Raw genomic sequence first — 16,982 nt, forward strand, 5'->3', positions numbered from 1 at the left:
GTTCTCTCTTTTGATTTTATAGTGGAGTGGCCAGATTGCTTTTGTCTTCAGGAGTTCCCACAGAGGCCCAAGTCAGATGAGGATCAGATACTCTCAGGCTTTCTCCTAAGGTCTGGATCCCTCCAGGAAAGATTTTTTCCTCAGGAATTTGGGGTTGGACTGGCCTGGGAGCCGCACCCAGGAAAGATGCTGGTTTAGGGCAGCTGGTGGCCATGCCACCCAGAGATGCAAATGAAGATGGGGGTGGGAAGTGGCCCCAGGGGCCCCTGGGGACTGCACTGAGGAGCTGGGTTGGTCTGGAGGCAAAGGATCAGGAAGAGGAAAGGTCAGCCCCAGCGTCCTGGAAAGAGGCTCGTGGTTCATGCAGCCCAGGGAAGCAGAGGGAGGTGAGGGTGGGGCCAGTCCCAGAGTGCTCCTGGGGACCTGAGAAGGAACTGACTTGGTCTGGATGCAAAGGTTCAGGAAGCAGTGGTGGTTTCCCACGTACCTGGGGTGCCAAGACAAGGAATGGGACTAGACCCAGGCTAGGATGAGAGAAGGGTGGGAGAGATGGGGAGGGTGAATGAGGCTGGGGGAGTCAAGGCTCAGAGGGCGCGATGGATCGACTTACCCCAGAGATAGGCCTGCGGGTCGGAGAGAGTGGCCCATAATATTTTAAATAGTAGCTAATCCAGTTATGAATCAGTCACCTGACTGTTTAGGTGTAGTAGCATTTTCGTTATTCTGTATCTGCCTCAAGCAAAGAGTGAAGCATAACAGAAGTGAGACGATTCGGATTTCTCCTAATGCCCACAACCGAAGCTCTTTACAGATGATACTTGATTCTGTTCTAGACGCAGACACAGGTCGAGCAGCAGCTCTTCCTACAGCTCCAGGAGGAAACGAAGCCGAAGTCGTTCAAGGGGCCGAGGGAAATCCTACAGAGTCCAAAGGTCTAGGTCAAAAAGCAGAGCAAGAAGGTATGCTTATTAGTATTACTGCTTTCTAACAAACTCTTCTCAAATTATTAAGGGGGGCTGTTCATGCTGCTGTCTCTTTCACAAGAACTGGATGATCTAGTGCAGCCTCACTTACCAGTCTTTCATTTGTTTCTGGCTGTGGCACCTCATTCTCTAGATGATGGTGGAAGTATTTGAAGAGGGAAGAGGAGGAGTTGCAAACTTTGAGTCTAGTTTTAGAACTAGCATGCTGTGATGTAGACCGAATATTTATGGCTTTCAAAATTTATTTGTTGAAGCCCTCTAGTCCTGTTGTATTTGGAGATAAAGCTTCTATGAACGTAATTAAGATTGAATGAAATTTTTATGTGGGGCCCTAATCTGGTGCCCTGGTAGCTCTATAAGCAGAGAGAAGGGCTAGAGAGACAACTTGGAGGTTAAGAGCAAGTACTGACTTCCAAAGGACCCATGTTTAGTTCCTAGCACCCATATGGGGTGGCTCACAACCACCTGTAACTCCAGTTCCAGGGGATCCAGTGCCATCTTCTGTCTTCCAAGGACCCCCCCACACAGAGCATACATTCAGATGACACACACACAGACACACACACACACAGACACACACAAGCAAAGAAAAAACAGAAGAGAGATCTTTGCATTTATGCTCAAAGGAGGTCATGGAAGGCTGTCCTTTACAAGACAGAAGAGTGTTCTCAGAAGGAATAAACTGACTGTTCCATTGATCTTGAACTTATGGCCTACAAAACCAAGGAAATAAATTTCTTGTTTATGCCTGTGGTATTTTGCTGTGGCAACCTGAGCAGACTAATGTAGATATATCTCTCCTGCATTTTGTAGCCTTGCTCAAGGTCCAGTATAGATAGTATAATATTTGAGGAGTTGTGAATCTTGGACAGTGTTAGAAAATGTAGTTGAATAGAATGGGCCATATATTGAGGGACTTGAAGAAAGGTGTTTAGAGTCAGTGAAGGTTTTTAGACAGAGGAGTATTAGAATAAATAAAAGAATAGAAACAGTATTGAAAAACTGACTTCTTGTCTGCTTTGTTCTGTCTAGTGTTAGCCTCAACTGAGGATTCTCATTAGCAGTCTGATTTTGTTGTGGAGCCATAAAATATTCTATCATTATTGTGAAGCTTGATAATAGCAGTAAAGTCTAAATGTTTAGCTTTTCTGAATTTTTATTATTTGACACTACCCCCTCTTTTATGTGTTGAGTGCATGAACTGCTCTCTATAATGTGCCACTAATCACACGTGTACCAGAGTTCCAAGCTTTGTTTTGAGCATGTTCTTTCTTCTAATTTTTAAAAAATTTTGTTTAACTTTTATTATATTTTGCTACATTTTAATATGTTAAATCAGGATCACTAATATTCCTAAATTGCAACATATTTTTGCTCCTTTTGTGATGTATAGTTTGTATTTTTTCAGTTTCTTTATCTGATGAATTGGTCAATATCCTTCAGCAAGGCAACTTCTTTCTTTTGAAGATACTGAATTTTGTAGGTATAACATTATATAGAAAGAAGTTAAAATGTAATACTTTGCCAACATGAAGACATATGTTAGAAAGCAAAATAAGTCTTCTAATTTTTACCATCATCTTCACTTTGAGAATTCTCCCTACTCCTTCATTTTTAGTTCTATGTACCCAATTCTCTGTTTCCTTAAGTCCTTTATTGATTTCTAACTTTTCTTCCAAGTAAAATTTAACTCCTTTGTTTAACCCATCACATACAGTTTCTGGATTGTGATTATATTAGTTTTTTGTTATCTCATGTTTTATAAAGTGCACAGCCCATTTTCTTGATTTTGCGTCTGTTTTACTTGAAATCTTGGCCACTGTAGTATATTTTACTGTTGGGAAGGGATATTCTCCTCTCTCTCTTACCTCCTCACTCTTTTCTTATAAATAATAATTTTTTTTCAGGATTTTGCTATTAGCTCACCTAGTTCCATTGTAAAAGTTTGGTGTTATTTTATTCTGATTTTATCAAATCCAAAAGCAAAGGACAGCTGACAACTTGATTGTGCTGAGTTCTATTTTAGAGCAAACTCTAGGTTTTATTTATTTTTTTTATAAGGAGTATTTTCCTCATAGATCATTTTGTTCATTTCTTGCTAAGTTTATTCCAAAGTAGTTTTTCTTACTGGTGTAAATGGTGTTTTTGGTAATATCTAATTAGTTCTTATTTTTATGTAGGAAACCTGCAGAACTCATACTAATTTCATTCCCTGCCATGCTACTCAGTTCTTTGATTGTTCCAGTTTGTCACCATGTCTTCAGGGTTTATCATTCCGTCTTCAAAAAGAAATAATTTTACTTTTCTAAGTCTGATTCTTTGATTTTCTTTCTGTTACCTGATTGCATTGCCTCTAACCTCTAGGACACTGTTGAATAGCACTGGAAATGATGTACATTCTTGTCTTGTGCTCTTACTTAAAGTGCCTCTAGTGTTTCTCATATCTCTAGGGTTATAGGATATATTTTTTACTGTTTTAAGAGAGGGCCTATTACCTCCCTCCTCCACCTCCCCAGAAATGGGTGCTGCATTTTCTTGAAGGCTTTTCATCAGCTGTAGATAGGACACATGATTCCCCCACCCCATGGTCTGTTAAGGAACTAATGTTGCATTTCTGGAATAAACCTCAGTTGTTAATCATTTTCTTGGTAAGTACTGGATTCTGTTCACTAATTTTTTAACTTCATACTTTCACATTGGTATTCATACGTGACATTTGTCTTTTCTTTTTTGTGCTGCCTTTATTAAATTTGGGTATGTACATTGTCCTTTCTTCACAAAGAGAATTGGGAAGTTTTCCTTCATTTTTAATGCTCTGGAACAATGTGGGGACTATTGGGAATAGTGGTCTTTGATGTTTTGATAGATTTATGAAACCATCTGGGCCTGGTGGTTTTTGCTGAGTGATACATAGCTAACTTTCTTGATTCTTTAACAGAAATTGTACAGCTTGAATATTCTATCTCTTGTAGATTTAATTTTGGTAAACTGTTTTGTCTAGTACATTATCCATTTCATACAAGTTTTTTGTTTTTTTTTTTTTTTGCATAGAAGTCTACAAAGTTCCCTCTAATGATTTCAGATTTGCTTTTCTGTTATTTTCGAGTTTATTTTCCTTTTGTCCTTTATTATTATTATATATATTTAAACATTTCTCTTATTTAAATTAGCTAGTAGATTACCTATAAATTAAAAAAAAAACCCAGCAACAACAAAAAGACAGGCGTGATGGTACATGCCTACATTCTCAGCACTGTGGAGACAGAGACAAGACGATCAGGAGTTTAAGATCATCCTCAGCTTTAGCAGGTGTGAGACCACCTGCAGAAGACCCTCTCTCAAAAAACAGAGAATAGGTTTTGATTAATTAGGTCTTCTGTTTTCCTGTCATCTACCTTATTAATTAATACTCTATTCTTATTTCCTATTCTGTTCTTTGTTTTGATTTACATTTTTTTTCTTTTTTTTAAAAATTATTTGTTAATCACATACTTAGAAGAAGCATTTCATTACAACAGCATTGACATATTCAATAACAACTTCCTGAGCTAAGATGCATCTCTTTCAAAATTGGCTGTAAATTTTTAGGTTTACAGTTGAATTATTAGTTATACAATATTGTACTCAGTATAAACTCTATAAGACATAACATTAAATGAGGTTTTAACTTTTTTTTCATTATTAAAATACACAGTTTCATACAGAAAAATTCATTTTTAATGCAATTGACACTAAGATGTTTGCACGTGCCTGTCTAATCTCTATATACCTGATTATTACTAGTGACAGTTGATTACTTTCTGAGCTCCTTGGCATCTGAGCATGGATATAAGTTGTCAGATAGATTTCAATGGTAATGTTTTTCACATCTACTAATTATTAAGGAGCAAATTTTTATGCTTTGAAGAATTATTTTTTTATCATTAATTTTAAAAATTTTAAATAACTACATGATTAGAAGAAGCATTTCACTACAGCTTTAACATATTCAGTAACACACTTCAGAGCAAGAGTACATCTCTTTCACAAGTGGGTGCAAGTTTCTAGGTTCACAGTTGAGTTAATACAGTTATACAGTTTGAACTCAGTATAAGCCCTGTAAGACATAAAATTGAATGAGTTCTTTAACCTGTAAAAAAGATCTCCATTTCATTTTAGAATACATTGTTCCTTGCAGAAATACTCATTGTTTTTGCTACTAACACTGAAATGATTTACATTTTTTATTAAAAAACATTGTATGTATGTATGCGTGACATGGATACGTAAGTGTGGAGGTCAGAGGACAGCTTGTGGGAGTTGGTTCTCCTTCCACCATGTGGTTTCCACAGATTATGCTAAGTTATCATGTGGTTATCCAGGGAGTGAACTCAGGCTTGTCGGCAAGTCCCCTTCGCAGTTGAGCCATCTTGCCAGCACTTTTATTTCCTAATGTTTGAGCTGGGAATTTATTTTTATTTATGTATAACTTCTGTTGGTAAAAGTATATAAGCCTCCAAATTTTCCTGAAATCACTGCTTCAAATATATTCCCTGGATTCTGACCTCCCCAATATATTAAAAATTTCAAGTATATAGCAAAGTTTAAATAATTTTATAGTAAATATTCATATTCACTACCTAGATATTTCCATTATCTTTGTTTTATCACATGCCTAACCATTTGTTCCTCTCTGTCTCTTAATTCATCCAGTTTTAGAAATCAGTATGCTTTCCCTTTAAATACTTTAGCATCTTATCATAGAGTTCAATATTTTGCAGATATTTTCTTTTGAAAACAAAGTCTTTGAAATTTTTGTGGTAAAATTCATATATATATTATAATGCACAATTGTAAGTATACATTTGTTGAGCTTTGACAAAATTCATATACCTTTGAAAATAATAGATGACTATCATTTTCTGATCACTCACTCATAGCTTTTCTTAATCAATGCCTGCTGCAAGCTGATCGGAGGTAGCTGTACTCTGGGTTTCTTTCCACTCACATAGGTGGAGTCACACAATATATACTTTAAACATTTTTTTGTTTAAGATTTCTTATCAACCTTGATACTTTTGAGATTTATTTATGTTGTATATGTTGGTAATTCATTCCTGTTTATTGTTGAGCAGTATTCTGTAGTATGGATCTGCCACACTTTTACTTGAGAATTTTATGTATGTGTAACCATAATAGTAGTATTTTGCTTGTATCTTCTTTAACTTAGCATAATGCTTTCATTTCTGTATCAGTTCTTTTCACTTTTTGTTTTTGAATGGTGACTATATCACAGTTTATTTCCTACACATATTTATACATGCTATACTAAAGGTTTCCATCCATTATCAAAAGTGGAATATTAAAATCCCTCTACAGGCTGGTGGGATAGCTTAGAGGGTTGATGAGAAGCTTGAGGACCTAAGTTCGATCCCTGGGACCCACATGATGGAAGGAGAGAACTGACTCCCATAAGTTGTCCTCTGACCTTCACACACACACAGCTTGGCATGTGGATACCCCACACATAAGACACCCACAAAATAAATGAATACAAATGTAATAAAATCTCCTCCTATTGTTACTAATTATTTTTCTCTTCAAATTTTTTTCAGTATTTGCTTCATATATTTGGTGCTCTGATATTAAATGCATGTGTGGTTAAAATTGTTCTGTTCTACTGAATAGACGTATTTATCATTATTTAATATTCTTTTCTTCTTGTGACAGTCTTTGACTTCTATTTTCCATTTGACACAAGTATGGCTACGTCTGTTCTTTTTGGTTACGATGTGTATTGAATATCTGCTTCCATCCTTTGTTCAAGATGTCTTTATATCTAAGGCATTTTTTTTATTGATTACATTTGTTCTTCAATCATATTTTTATATAATACATTCTGCTTACTCTCACCCCTACCTTCTTTTATCTCCCTCCTCTCCTGGTCATCACTCCCTCCTCCCTACAAGTCACTTTCCCACCGTCATGTATTTTTGTTTTGTTTTGTGATCCACTAATTTTAACCAGGATTGCCAGTGTTGCCATAGGTTTGAAAGTACCCATTGGAGCCTGGCGAACTCACCATTGGGTGCACAACTAAAAGTAATGCCTGGCACTCCCAGAATCCATCAGAAACCAGTAGTTTGGCAGGGAGGGGTAGGGTCCCATGAACTGCTCCACCATCATCATATGATTAGCTGTTGACCTGCCCAGTCTTGTGTAGGCCCAGCAGAGGCAGCCACAGCTGCTGTGAGTTCATGATTACAGTGGCTCTGTCCTGCTCTGAAGATAGCAACTTGGAGCCTTTCTCCCTATATCTTTGGGCCTATACATTCTGTTTGCTCCCTCTTCTGCAGTGCTCACTGTGCTTTCTATAGGATGGTATAAATGTCCTGTTTAGGACTGAGCCCTGGACCATCACTTATTCCTAGTGCTTTGAGCAGTGCTATCTTGTATTCACTGTAGTTGGGTGCAAAGAGAAGCTTCTGTGATGAAGGCTGAGGGTAGCCATTGTTCATGGGTATGAATAGTGTAAACATTAATATTTAGAATGCTGTTTGGCTCCATTTCAGTTTACCAGAACAGTAGTGATGAGTTTCCCCTCCTAAGGCCCATGACCTCCCCAACAGTGGGTTTTTGACCAGGTTTACAGTAACATAAGACTTGATTCTTGTAGAGTGCAATTGTTTGCTTCTTGTCATATTAATCTATTTATTTACAGTTTTGTTTGTAGAGATTTAACCTATTTATATTTAAAGTAATTACAGTGGCTGAGGACATAGCTCTGTTGGTAGAGTATTTGCCTAACATGCATGAAGTTCTAGGTTTTATCTCTAGTTCCCCATAAAACTGTGTGTGGTGGCACACATTTATAATCTCAGAACTTGGGAGGTTGGAGGCAGGAGGGACAGAAGTTCAGGGTCATCCTCTGCTACGCAGTGAGTTCAGGACCAGCCTGGTCTACATGAGACTCTGTCTTTAAAAAAACCGTAATTATAGATAGAAAAAGGCATTGTTATCATTTTGTTAATTATTTTCTACTTGAGTATTTTGACCCTCTTTTGTTCTTTGCCACTTTCCTTTGTACCTTCTTTTGGTACTGATAGGCTTTGATTTCTTATTTCCTTGTGTATCTTATATAAGTACATTTCTTTGTGTTGTGATTATCATGGAGCTTATAGCAACATCTGACAAAAACATGTTTTAAGCTAAAGCAACTTCAGTTACATACAAAACGACTTACACATCTCCATGTCTTTATCCGATGTTATTGATATCATAATTTACATCTCAGTATATCTATTAACATACATACTTGTTTTCAGTTTTTATGATTTTATCATTGAAATTCTGTGCCAGAATTAAAAGTGCTGTTGACAGGATCTAGGGATGTAGCTCAGTAATAAAGCATGCGTTTTATATGTGTGAGGCCCTGGTTTCAATTCCCAGCATCAAAAAACAAAACAAAAGATAAAAATACAAAACCACCAAAATTATTTTATACATCATATCATATTATATTCCATTTGTCTATATTTACCTTTCCCATTGAGCTTTACTTTTCCTGTGCTTTTGTGTTGCTGCCTAGTATCCTTTGGTTTCAACTTCCCGGGTTCTTTCAGTGTTTGTTGTAAGGTGGATTTAGTAGTGAAGAACTTCAACTTTGGTTTATCTTGGAAGTACTTGCTCTTATTTTTGTAGAACAGTTTTACTCTGTCTTGGTATGTTTAGTTGGCAGTTCTGTCTATTAGATGCTCATTTGTCAGATTTAGAAAAGCTTCAGCCATTATTTCTTCAAATAAAGTTTTCTTTCTTTCTAGAATTCCCATAATATACATATTTGTCTGGCTCATATCGCCTATATCTCTTACATTTTATTCATAATTATTTTTGCTGTTCTTGCCTCAAACAACCCCCCCGCCACACATACAGACTCATCTCAACCTCATGAAGATCTTCCTGACCCACTCTCCTAAGTGCTGTTATTAGAGATGTGTCCTACTGTGTCTGCTGTCCTGTTTGAAGGCCTTGTCTCTCCTCCTTCTCTTCTTCCTTCCTCCTTTTTAAAAAGACAACCTTGTCTGTAGTCCATCCTGTCCTAGAACTTGCTGCAACAAGTAAGCCTTGAAGTCATGATCTTCCTGTTTGCCTCTCAGATGCTGGGATTATAGCTTTTCCTACCGTGACTGACATCTATAATTTTTTTTTTTTTTGGTGTGCTTGTCTGAATTTATTTAGGGTTCCTTTCATGAGCATGAGTTGGCGTTATTTACCTGAGCAAGGGCAGCTTACCAGTGGCTTACACCATTGGGGAATATGACTCCCCTTCCCCCAATAACCATTTAGGTTTGTTTCTTTAGGATGGTTTCTGTAGATTTATTGATTGAATTAAGTTTCCTTATTTCTTTGTATCTTTTTTTTTTTGCTACATTTTATGCAACTGAAAAGACAGTTCTCTCTATTTGTGGACTGGCTTTGTACAGTGGAAGTCCTGTACCAGTCAATTTATCTAAATAGTCCAGGGGCTTCTGCAGATTTTTGGTCAATTTTTGGGCAGCTTTTGAGCATTAGATGTGATTTTCTCCGTAGAGATATTTGCTAATTTCTATTTCAGGGCTTATGTTCTCCTGTTCTTTCAGGTATCTGCATTAGTGGATATTCTCTGATGCTTTGGTTGCAACCTATCATCCTTCGTTTGCTTTTACTGACCTGTAGAAATGCAGTACATCAGCTTTTTAAATAGGAGATTACAGATACTGTTGCTCTGGTAGCTCTCTAAAATGATGGAATGTTGGGAGCATGAGCTCCAGTCTTCTCTGTCATTTTCAAGGGTGTCTTCTCCCAATACAAGAAAAGCCAGCTTCTCTCAGGTCCTCAGGTGATGTAGCTTTACTCTCCTCTGTGTTGCTTTTCACTGATCTCAAACTGGTTTAATTAGTACTTGCCTGTCTCTTGGGGTCAAAATACTGGATGTACATTCCATTCCTTTCTTCTTCCTTGTGCTTTCCTCCTTTTTCATTTTTTATTTTATGTGTATGAGTGTATTGCCTGCATGTGGGTAGGTGCACCCATGTCATGCAATGCCTGCAGAAGTCAGAAGGTGTCGGTTCCCCTGGAACTGAAATTATGGATGGTTGTTAGCTGTCAAGTGGGTACTGGGAATTGTACCTAGGTCTTCTGCAAGAACAACCAGTACTCTTAACTACTGAGCCATCTCTCTAGCCCCACGTGCCTCCGTCTTAAAGCTCTGAGCTGAGCTGAGGTTGCCAGCTAGCAGGAGAGGGAGGTGCAGCAGAATGGTTCTTCATGCCTGTTTCAGTAAAGCTGTATCTCACTTTTCATTTCTGGTTCTGATGTCTTGCTGTCCTTATTGTCAATATTACTTTTTTTTTTTTTTTTTTTTTTTTTTTTTTTTTTGAGACAGGGTCTCCCTGTAGCCCCAGCTGACCTGGAACTCACTATGTAGACCAGGCTGGCCTTGAACTCACAGAGATCTGCCTGCCTCTGCCTCCCAAGTGCTGGCATTAAAGGCATGCACCACCACGCATGGCTTCAATATTACTTTTTAAAATGCATTATTTTTATTTCATATGTATGAGTGTTTTGCCTACACGTATTTAAGTGCACCCATGTTTTATAATGCCAGCAGAGGCCAGAAGAGGGTGCTGGAGCCCCTGGAAATGGAGTTAAGGTTGGTTGTTAGCCACCATGTGGGTGCTGGGAATCAAACCTGGGAATCGAGCAGCCAGTGCTTTTTAATTGCTGAGCCATCTCTCCAGCCCCAAATTATTTCTTTTTGTTATTTTTATAGTCATTAAAAATATCTTAAGGAGCTGGTGAGGTGGCTCAGTGGTTAGGATCACTGACTGCTCTTGCAGAAGACCTGGGTTCTGTTCCTAACACCCACATGGCAGCTAACAACCACCAGTAACTTCAGTTCCAGGGTTTCTGACACCCTTTTCTAATTACCATGGGCATTATGTATACTTGGTGCACTTAACATGCATGTACACAAAACACTCATACACCTAAAATTTTTTTAAAAATCTTAAAACTGGGGCTGGAGAGATGGCCCAGTGGTTAAGAACACTGACTGCTTTTGCCAAGGACCCAGGTTTGATTCCCAGTACCCACATGGCAGCTAACAGCCATTTGTAACCCCAGTTCCAGGGGATCTGATGCCCTCTTCTGACCTCTGTGGGCATTGCAGGACATGGGTGCACATACACACATGCAGGCAATATGCTCATACACATAAAAATAAATAAAACATTTAAAAAAACTTAAAACTAATTTTAGGCTAATAGACAAGTTGCAAAAAACAGAACAGAATTCTCATATATCCCTTTTACCGCCTCACTGCAGTTAAAAAATAGAGATGAGCAGCACTAATAACTAGATCACATATCTCATTTAAATCTCATGAGTTTTCCCAATAATGCTCTTTTTCAGTTGCAGGATTCAGTCCAAGATCCTATTTTGCATTTAGTGTTATCTCTTCTTGGTCTTTCCCAGCCTGAGAAAGTTCCTCAATCTTTGCTAATCTTTTGTAGCGTTTAAGCCACATTACTATTATGCCTTGATTAAAAAAATAGATTGACTTTTAGCATCCATTTTAGGACTAGGAGTAGCCATGAACTGCTGAAAACCTGTTCCTTCAGAATTCTCTGGGAAACAAGGGAACGCTGTTTGTTTTATGGAGACTGTTTCATCCATCTTTTAAAAGTGGATCCTTATCAGAAAATTTTGTCCTTTCTGATATCTAGTCCTAGACAAACATGTAATCATAAACATATTACCAATTTCTCTTGAGCTAAGTGCTATTTGCAGTGTTTATATATAAATAAATACATAAACACATTTTTTATTTGTATGAATGTTTTGCCTGCATATGTGTAAGTGCTCCATGTGGATGCCAGAGAGGCTGTCAAATCTCCTGGAACTGGAGTTTTGGATGATTTTTAGCCATCATGAGCGTGCTGGGAACTGAACTCAGGTCCTCTGGGAGAGCAGCCAGTGTTCTTAACCACTGAGCCAACTCTCCAGACCCATTCAAACATTATTTTCAATCAAGAACAAAGAAGGGTTATAAGGGATTAAGGCCCTATGATCAGGTCATAAGAGGAGACAAGCTTGGAGATCTTGTCTGTATTATAAGCAGCTAAGATATAAGTTTTGGGTTGTAAGGTTAAGTAAAATCATTTTTCCAAAGAATGTCCTTACTGTAAAAGTTGTTACGTCCTTCAGTTTTATGTCTTACAGACTTTATACTGAGTACAATATTGTATAACTGTATTTATTCAACTGTGAACCTAAAAATTTACAGCCACTTTTGAAAGAGATGTATCCTTGCTCTGGAATGTGTTACTGAATATGTTAAAGCTGTAATGAAATGCTTCTTCTAATCATGTGGTTATTAAATAAAAAAATTAAAAATGGTTACCATAATTTTTCATAACCTTTATGCTTTTGAAGAATACTTTATGTTTTTACTTTGTAGAGTGTCCCTCAATTTGAGTTTGTGTGAGCTTTTCTTGTGACTAGAATGAGTTATGTGTTTTGGGTTAGACTGTCAAGAAGTGATATGTGTTCTTCAATGTATGATATCAAGGGTTCATGATACTGCTGTCACTGGTGGCATCACTTTATTTGGGTAAGGTGCCAGGTTTAGCCTGCAAATCTACCATCTTTCCTTTTGCAGTTTATCGGTATCTTCAGAGAGGGATTTTTTTCAGCCTGTAAATATTGTGATTTGTAGACTTTTGCTTTTTCAAGTATCTCATTTGCAGTAATTACTTTATCATTTGCTTAATGTCTAAATGTTGTGAGTGGATGGTAGGAGGTAGAGGTTTAGGATCATTTATTTTTGCATAGTAGTCTCGCACTATTAGCTTAAGTATTTCACTTTCTTACTAATTAACCAGGCTTATTAGTTGTGCATGCCTTTAATCCCAGGACTTGGGGGACAGAGGCAGGTGGATCTCTGTGAGTTTGAGGCCGGCCTGATCTACACAGCAAGTTTAGACCAGCCAGAGTTCCATAGTGAGACCCTGTCTCAACCCACTCCTAAAGCCCCAAAACCAAAACAAACAAAACAAAACCCCTAAACCCAATTAATTGACTATATGAGTGAGATTCTACGTCATGATGTCAGTTTGGTTCACTTCCTCTATTTTTGTACCAGTTCTATACAGTTTTTATTATTATGATTCTATGGTAAGTCTTGAAAATAGGCTTTGTTGTTTGCATTTCAGAATCAGCTTAACAATTTCTTCAAAGAAGACTATTGGAATTTGAGGGGTAGTAGTTCACTGAGTCAGAATGAAGAGAATTGCCATCGTAGCAGATTGGGTCTTCCAATTTTTGAACATGTTGTATATCTTCATTTACTTAACATATCTGTAGTTTCTCCCAGCAGTGTAGTTTTCAGTGTCAATGTCTTTGACATTGTTTTAGGGCTGCTTTGACCAGGTACTTTACAGGTGGTTTAAACAAACAATAAATTCTAGAACCTGCATGGTTGGGTTCTGGTGAGGGCTCTTTCTGTGGGTGATAGCTGACCATTTTCTTGCTTTATTTCTGCCTATGGTGGAGAGTACTGAGAAAGGAAGCAACCTTTACCTCGTCTCTTCTTATTGGGATACTGATCCCATTGTGAGAGTTTGACTCTCCATAAGTGATTCCTTCCCAAAGGCCCCATCTCCATATACTGCCACCTAAGAGGTTAGCATTTCAACATGTGCATTTTTAGATTGCATAAACAATTAGTATATAGCATGCATATTTTGTTATATTTGTTTCCACATTTTTATGCTATTGAAAGCTGACTTCTTTCTACTTTTTTAAAAATTATATTTATTATTTTTATTTTATGTGTATGCGTGTATTGCCTTCATGTAGGTAAGTGCACCTGTGTCGTGCAATGCCCGCAGAGGTCAGAAGAGGCTGTCAGATCCCCTGGGACTGGAGTTACAGACAGTTGTTAGCTGCCATGTGGGTGCTGGGATTTGAACCCGGGTCTTCTGCAAGAACAACCAGTGTTCTTAACCACTGAGCCATCTCTCGAGCCCCTGTACCTACTTTTTAATAAAAGATTTATATTGCACATGTTCGCTCATGCTTAAAATTGTAGCACTTGGGAAGTGGAGACAAGAGGATCAGGAATTTAAGTTATTCTTGGCTGTATAGTGAGGAATTTGAGGCCAGTCTGAGCTACAGGGGACTGCCTCAAAAAATTCAAATGAAATCAAAACGTCAAATAAAAAAGAACATAAATATGTGTATGTGTCTATATGGACTTATGCATTGATACGAATAGGGAAAAATAAACTGGATGTGATGGTGCATGCCTATAGTTCCAGCCGGGGGGACATGAGAGGCTGAGGCAGAAGGATCTGTAATGAAGATCATTCTCAACTTAGTGAGTTCAAGACCACTTGGGCTACATGTGACCCTGTCTCAAAACAAAACAATTCCCTCCCTGAGCAACTACAAAAGCCCCCTCCCCCTAAAACAAAAATATGACGATTTTTTACAATGGCCACTTCAGGGATGGACTGGAGTTAGGATAGGTAAGAATTCATTTTTAAAATATATTTTGAGTAGTAATTTGAAAGATGCATGAGATTGTAGTTGATATTAGCTTGTCATTTTCAATTTTCTATAAATGTATTTCATTTCTTTTAAATTATGAAATAATGAACCAAATCAGTATGAAAAGGAAACGAAAATGGAACTATTTTAATATTTCATTTTCCAATTATTTGCCAATGTGTAGAAATCAGATTGATTTTGTATTGTATACTTTGTATGTGTTATGTGTTTTTGTGTCTTGTCCCTGCTTTGCATATTTGTGGGTACTTGTTGGAGGCCTGCTGTCCCACTGCTCTTGGTAGTTCTACTGGATTTCCTGAAGATGCCTATGAAAAATCTTCTTACCTGAAAAGTAAAGATTTTACTTACCTTGTGTGAGCTGTGCACAATTTATCTTGTTAACTTGGCTCATTTTAATGTCTAGGACATTTACATTTTAATGTTGAAAAACATATGGTGAGTGTGGACGTTCTTTCCGTTTTCTCTATCATAGGAAAATGTTCATTCACTCTTTCACCTTTAAATACAATGCTAGCTATAGGTGTTGTTTTTTTAAACTGGTTTCCTGAAAAAGAATCTTTCTCACTTGCTGAAAAAGTGGTGCATTTTTTTTTCATTTGTTTGTTTTGCATTAAATGGTGTTAATTTTTAAATGCTGCTTTCTGTTGAGACAAATTATGGTTTATTTTGTAAGATTTTTTTTCTTTTCACCTTCACCTTTTGATTACTTGTCTGACTTTGGTAGCCATTTCTATTCATTGAAGATTAATTTCATGGTCAACTTGATTTTCTTCTCATAGTTTTTGTTTTTGCAAGAATGTGTCTCTGTGTTGCCCAGGCTGACCTCAGACTCCTAACTCAAGTGATCCTTCCACCTTAGTCTCATGAGTAATGGGATTACAGAGGTGCTCTTAACATGTCGGTTACGATTTTCTTTTCCTTTTTAAAAAACATTACATTTTATTTATTGTGTATGTGTGTGCATGGTGCATGCATGCGCACACACATGCGTGCACACACACATACACGCACACACATCAGAGGACAACTTGTGGAAACTGGTTCTCTTGTACCACATGGGTTCAAGCTTGGCAGCAGGTTTACCCGCTGAGCCATCTCGCCAGCTCTGATTTTCTTTTTATTACCTAACTGAGATAATGCAGTACAATTACTACAATTGCATTAGTAATGTAATTTATTAAATCATATTCAGAGACTCGTGTGTAGATGCTTTTGAGAGATTTACATCAACAATTTTCACCATCACCTGGAAACTCCCATACAAATACTTCTTGATCTTCACTCTCTGAGCTCATTTGCCTGAATCATTTTCTTCAATAAAGGCGTATTTTGTTTTGAACACATAGAGTGAAACTGAATATATTTTTCCTGAGTGTGATGTACGGTAATTACATCCTCAGATAAGTCTTAAAATAATGCATCTTGGATAAGGGAGATGGCTCAGTGTTCAGAGCACTTGCACCAAGCATGAAGACAGGAATTTGGGTCTCTAGAAGCTACATAAGTGCCTGGTGGACCTGGTGGCTCACCTGTAATTCCAGCCTTGGAAGGCAGAGATGGGATTACTAGAGCAAACTGGGTAGCAAGACTAACCATATGGCTGAGCTTGGGTTTGATTGAGAGACCCTGCCTCAGTGAATAAGATAGGTGAGTGAGTGAAGGTGATCCTGACATCTCCAGCCTCTGCTTGCATGTTCACATATGTAAATGGAGAAAGAAAAAAGAAAGAAAAATGCATCCTGTAGACTATACATGTGATAGTAGGGAAGATATCGATTATTGTATATTAGAGAAAGTTAGGAAAATTTCATTAGTAGTATTACAGATTGAACAAATGATACCATTTTATTAATTGGAAGAAGAGTACAACATAATTTCAGAAAATGTACTTATTTAATAAAATTTGTTTCAAAAGTACTTTGAGGGGGCTGGAGAGATGGCTCAACAGTTAAGAGCATTTGCTGCTCTTCCAGAAGACCTGGGTTTGGGTCTCAGCAGCTACATCAGACTACTCACAATTGCCTGTAACTCTAGTTCTGGGGAATCGGATGCCTTCTTCTGGCCTGTGTAGGCACCAGGGCATGTATGTGGTATATTTGCATACATTCAGGAACTTGCACATGTATGTAAAATAAAAAATAAATCTTGGCTGGGCATGTTGGTGCATGTTCTGGGTTACCTAGTCTACATAGTGAATTCCAGGTCAGCTAGAGCTACATAGTCAGACCCCGCCTCAAAACTCAAAGCTAAAAAAAAGAAAAGGCTTTGTCCCTGGGCTTAGTGGCATACACTCATAATCCTAGCTCTCTAGAAGCTGAGGCATGAGGATCACAAGTTCAAGACCAGCTCAGGCTATGTAAGCTTTCCCAGAAAACAATCACTATAACAACAACAACAACAACAAAA

The 16,982-nt window shown here is 37.6% G+C and overlaps 1 protein-coding gene across 1 annotated transcript in view; it reads left to right on the forward strand.

The window, feature by feature from the left end:
- Positions 1–16,982, forward strand: part of Rsrc1 (arginine and serine rich coiled-coil 1) — a 413,201-nt gene that overhangs the window by 17,037 nt on the left and 379,182 nt on the right. The window contains exon 3 of the mRNA XM_029565584.1: positions 834–959. Coding sequence (XP_029421444.1) covers positions 834–959 — 126 coding nt within the window. The remainder of the gene's footprint in view (positions 1–833; positions 960–16,982) is intronic.

This window comes from Nannospalax galili, unplaced genomic scaffold, assembly GCF_000622305.1.
Source record: "Nannospalax galili isolate Female #2095 unplaced genomic scaffold, S.galili_v1.0 scaffold617, whole genome shotgun sequence".
NCBI lineage: Eukaryota > Metazoa > Chordata > Mammalia > Rodentia > Spalacidae > Nannospalax > Nannospalax galili.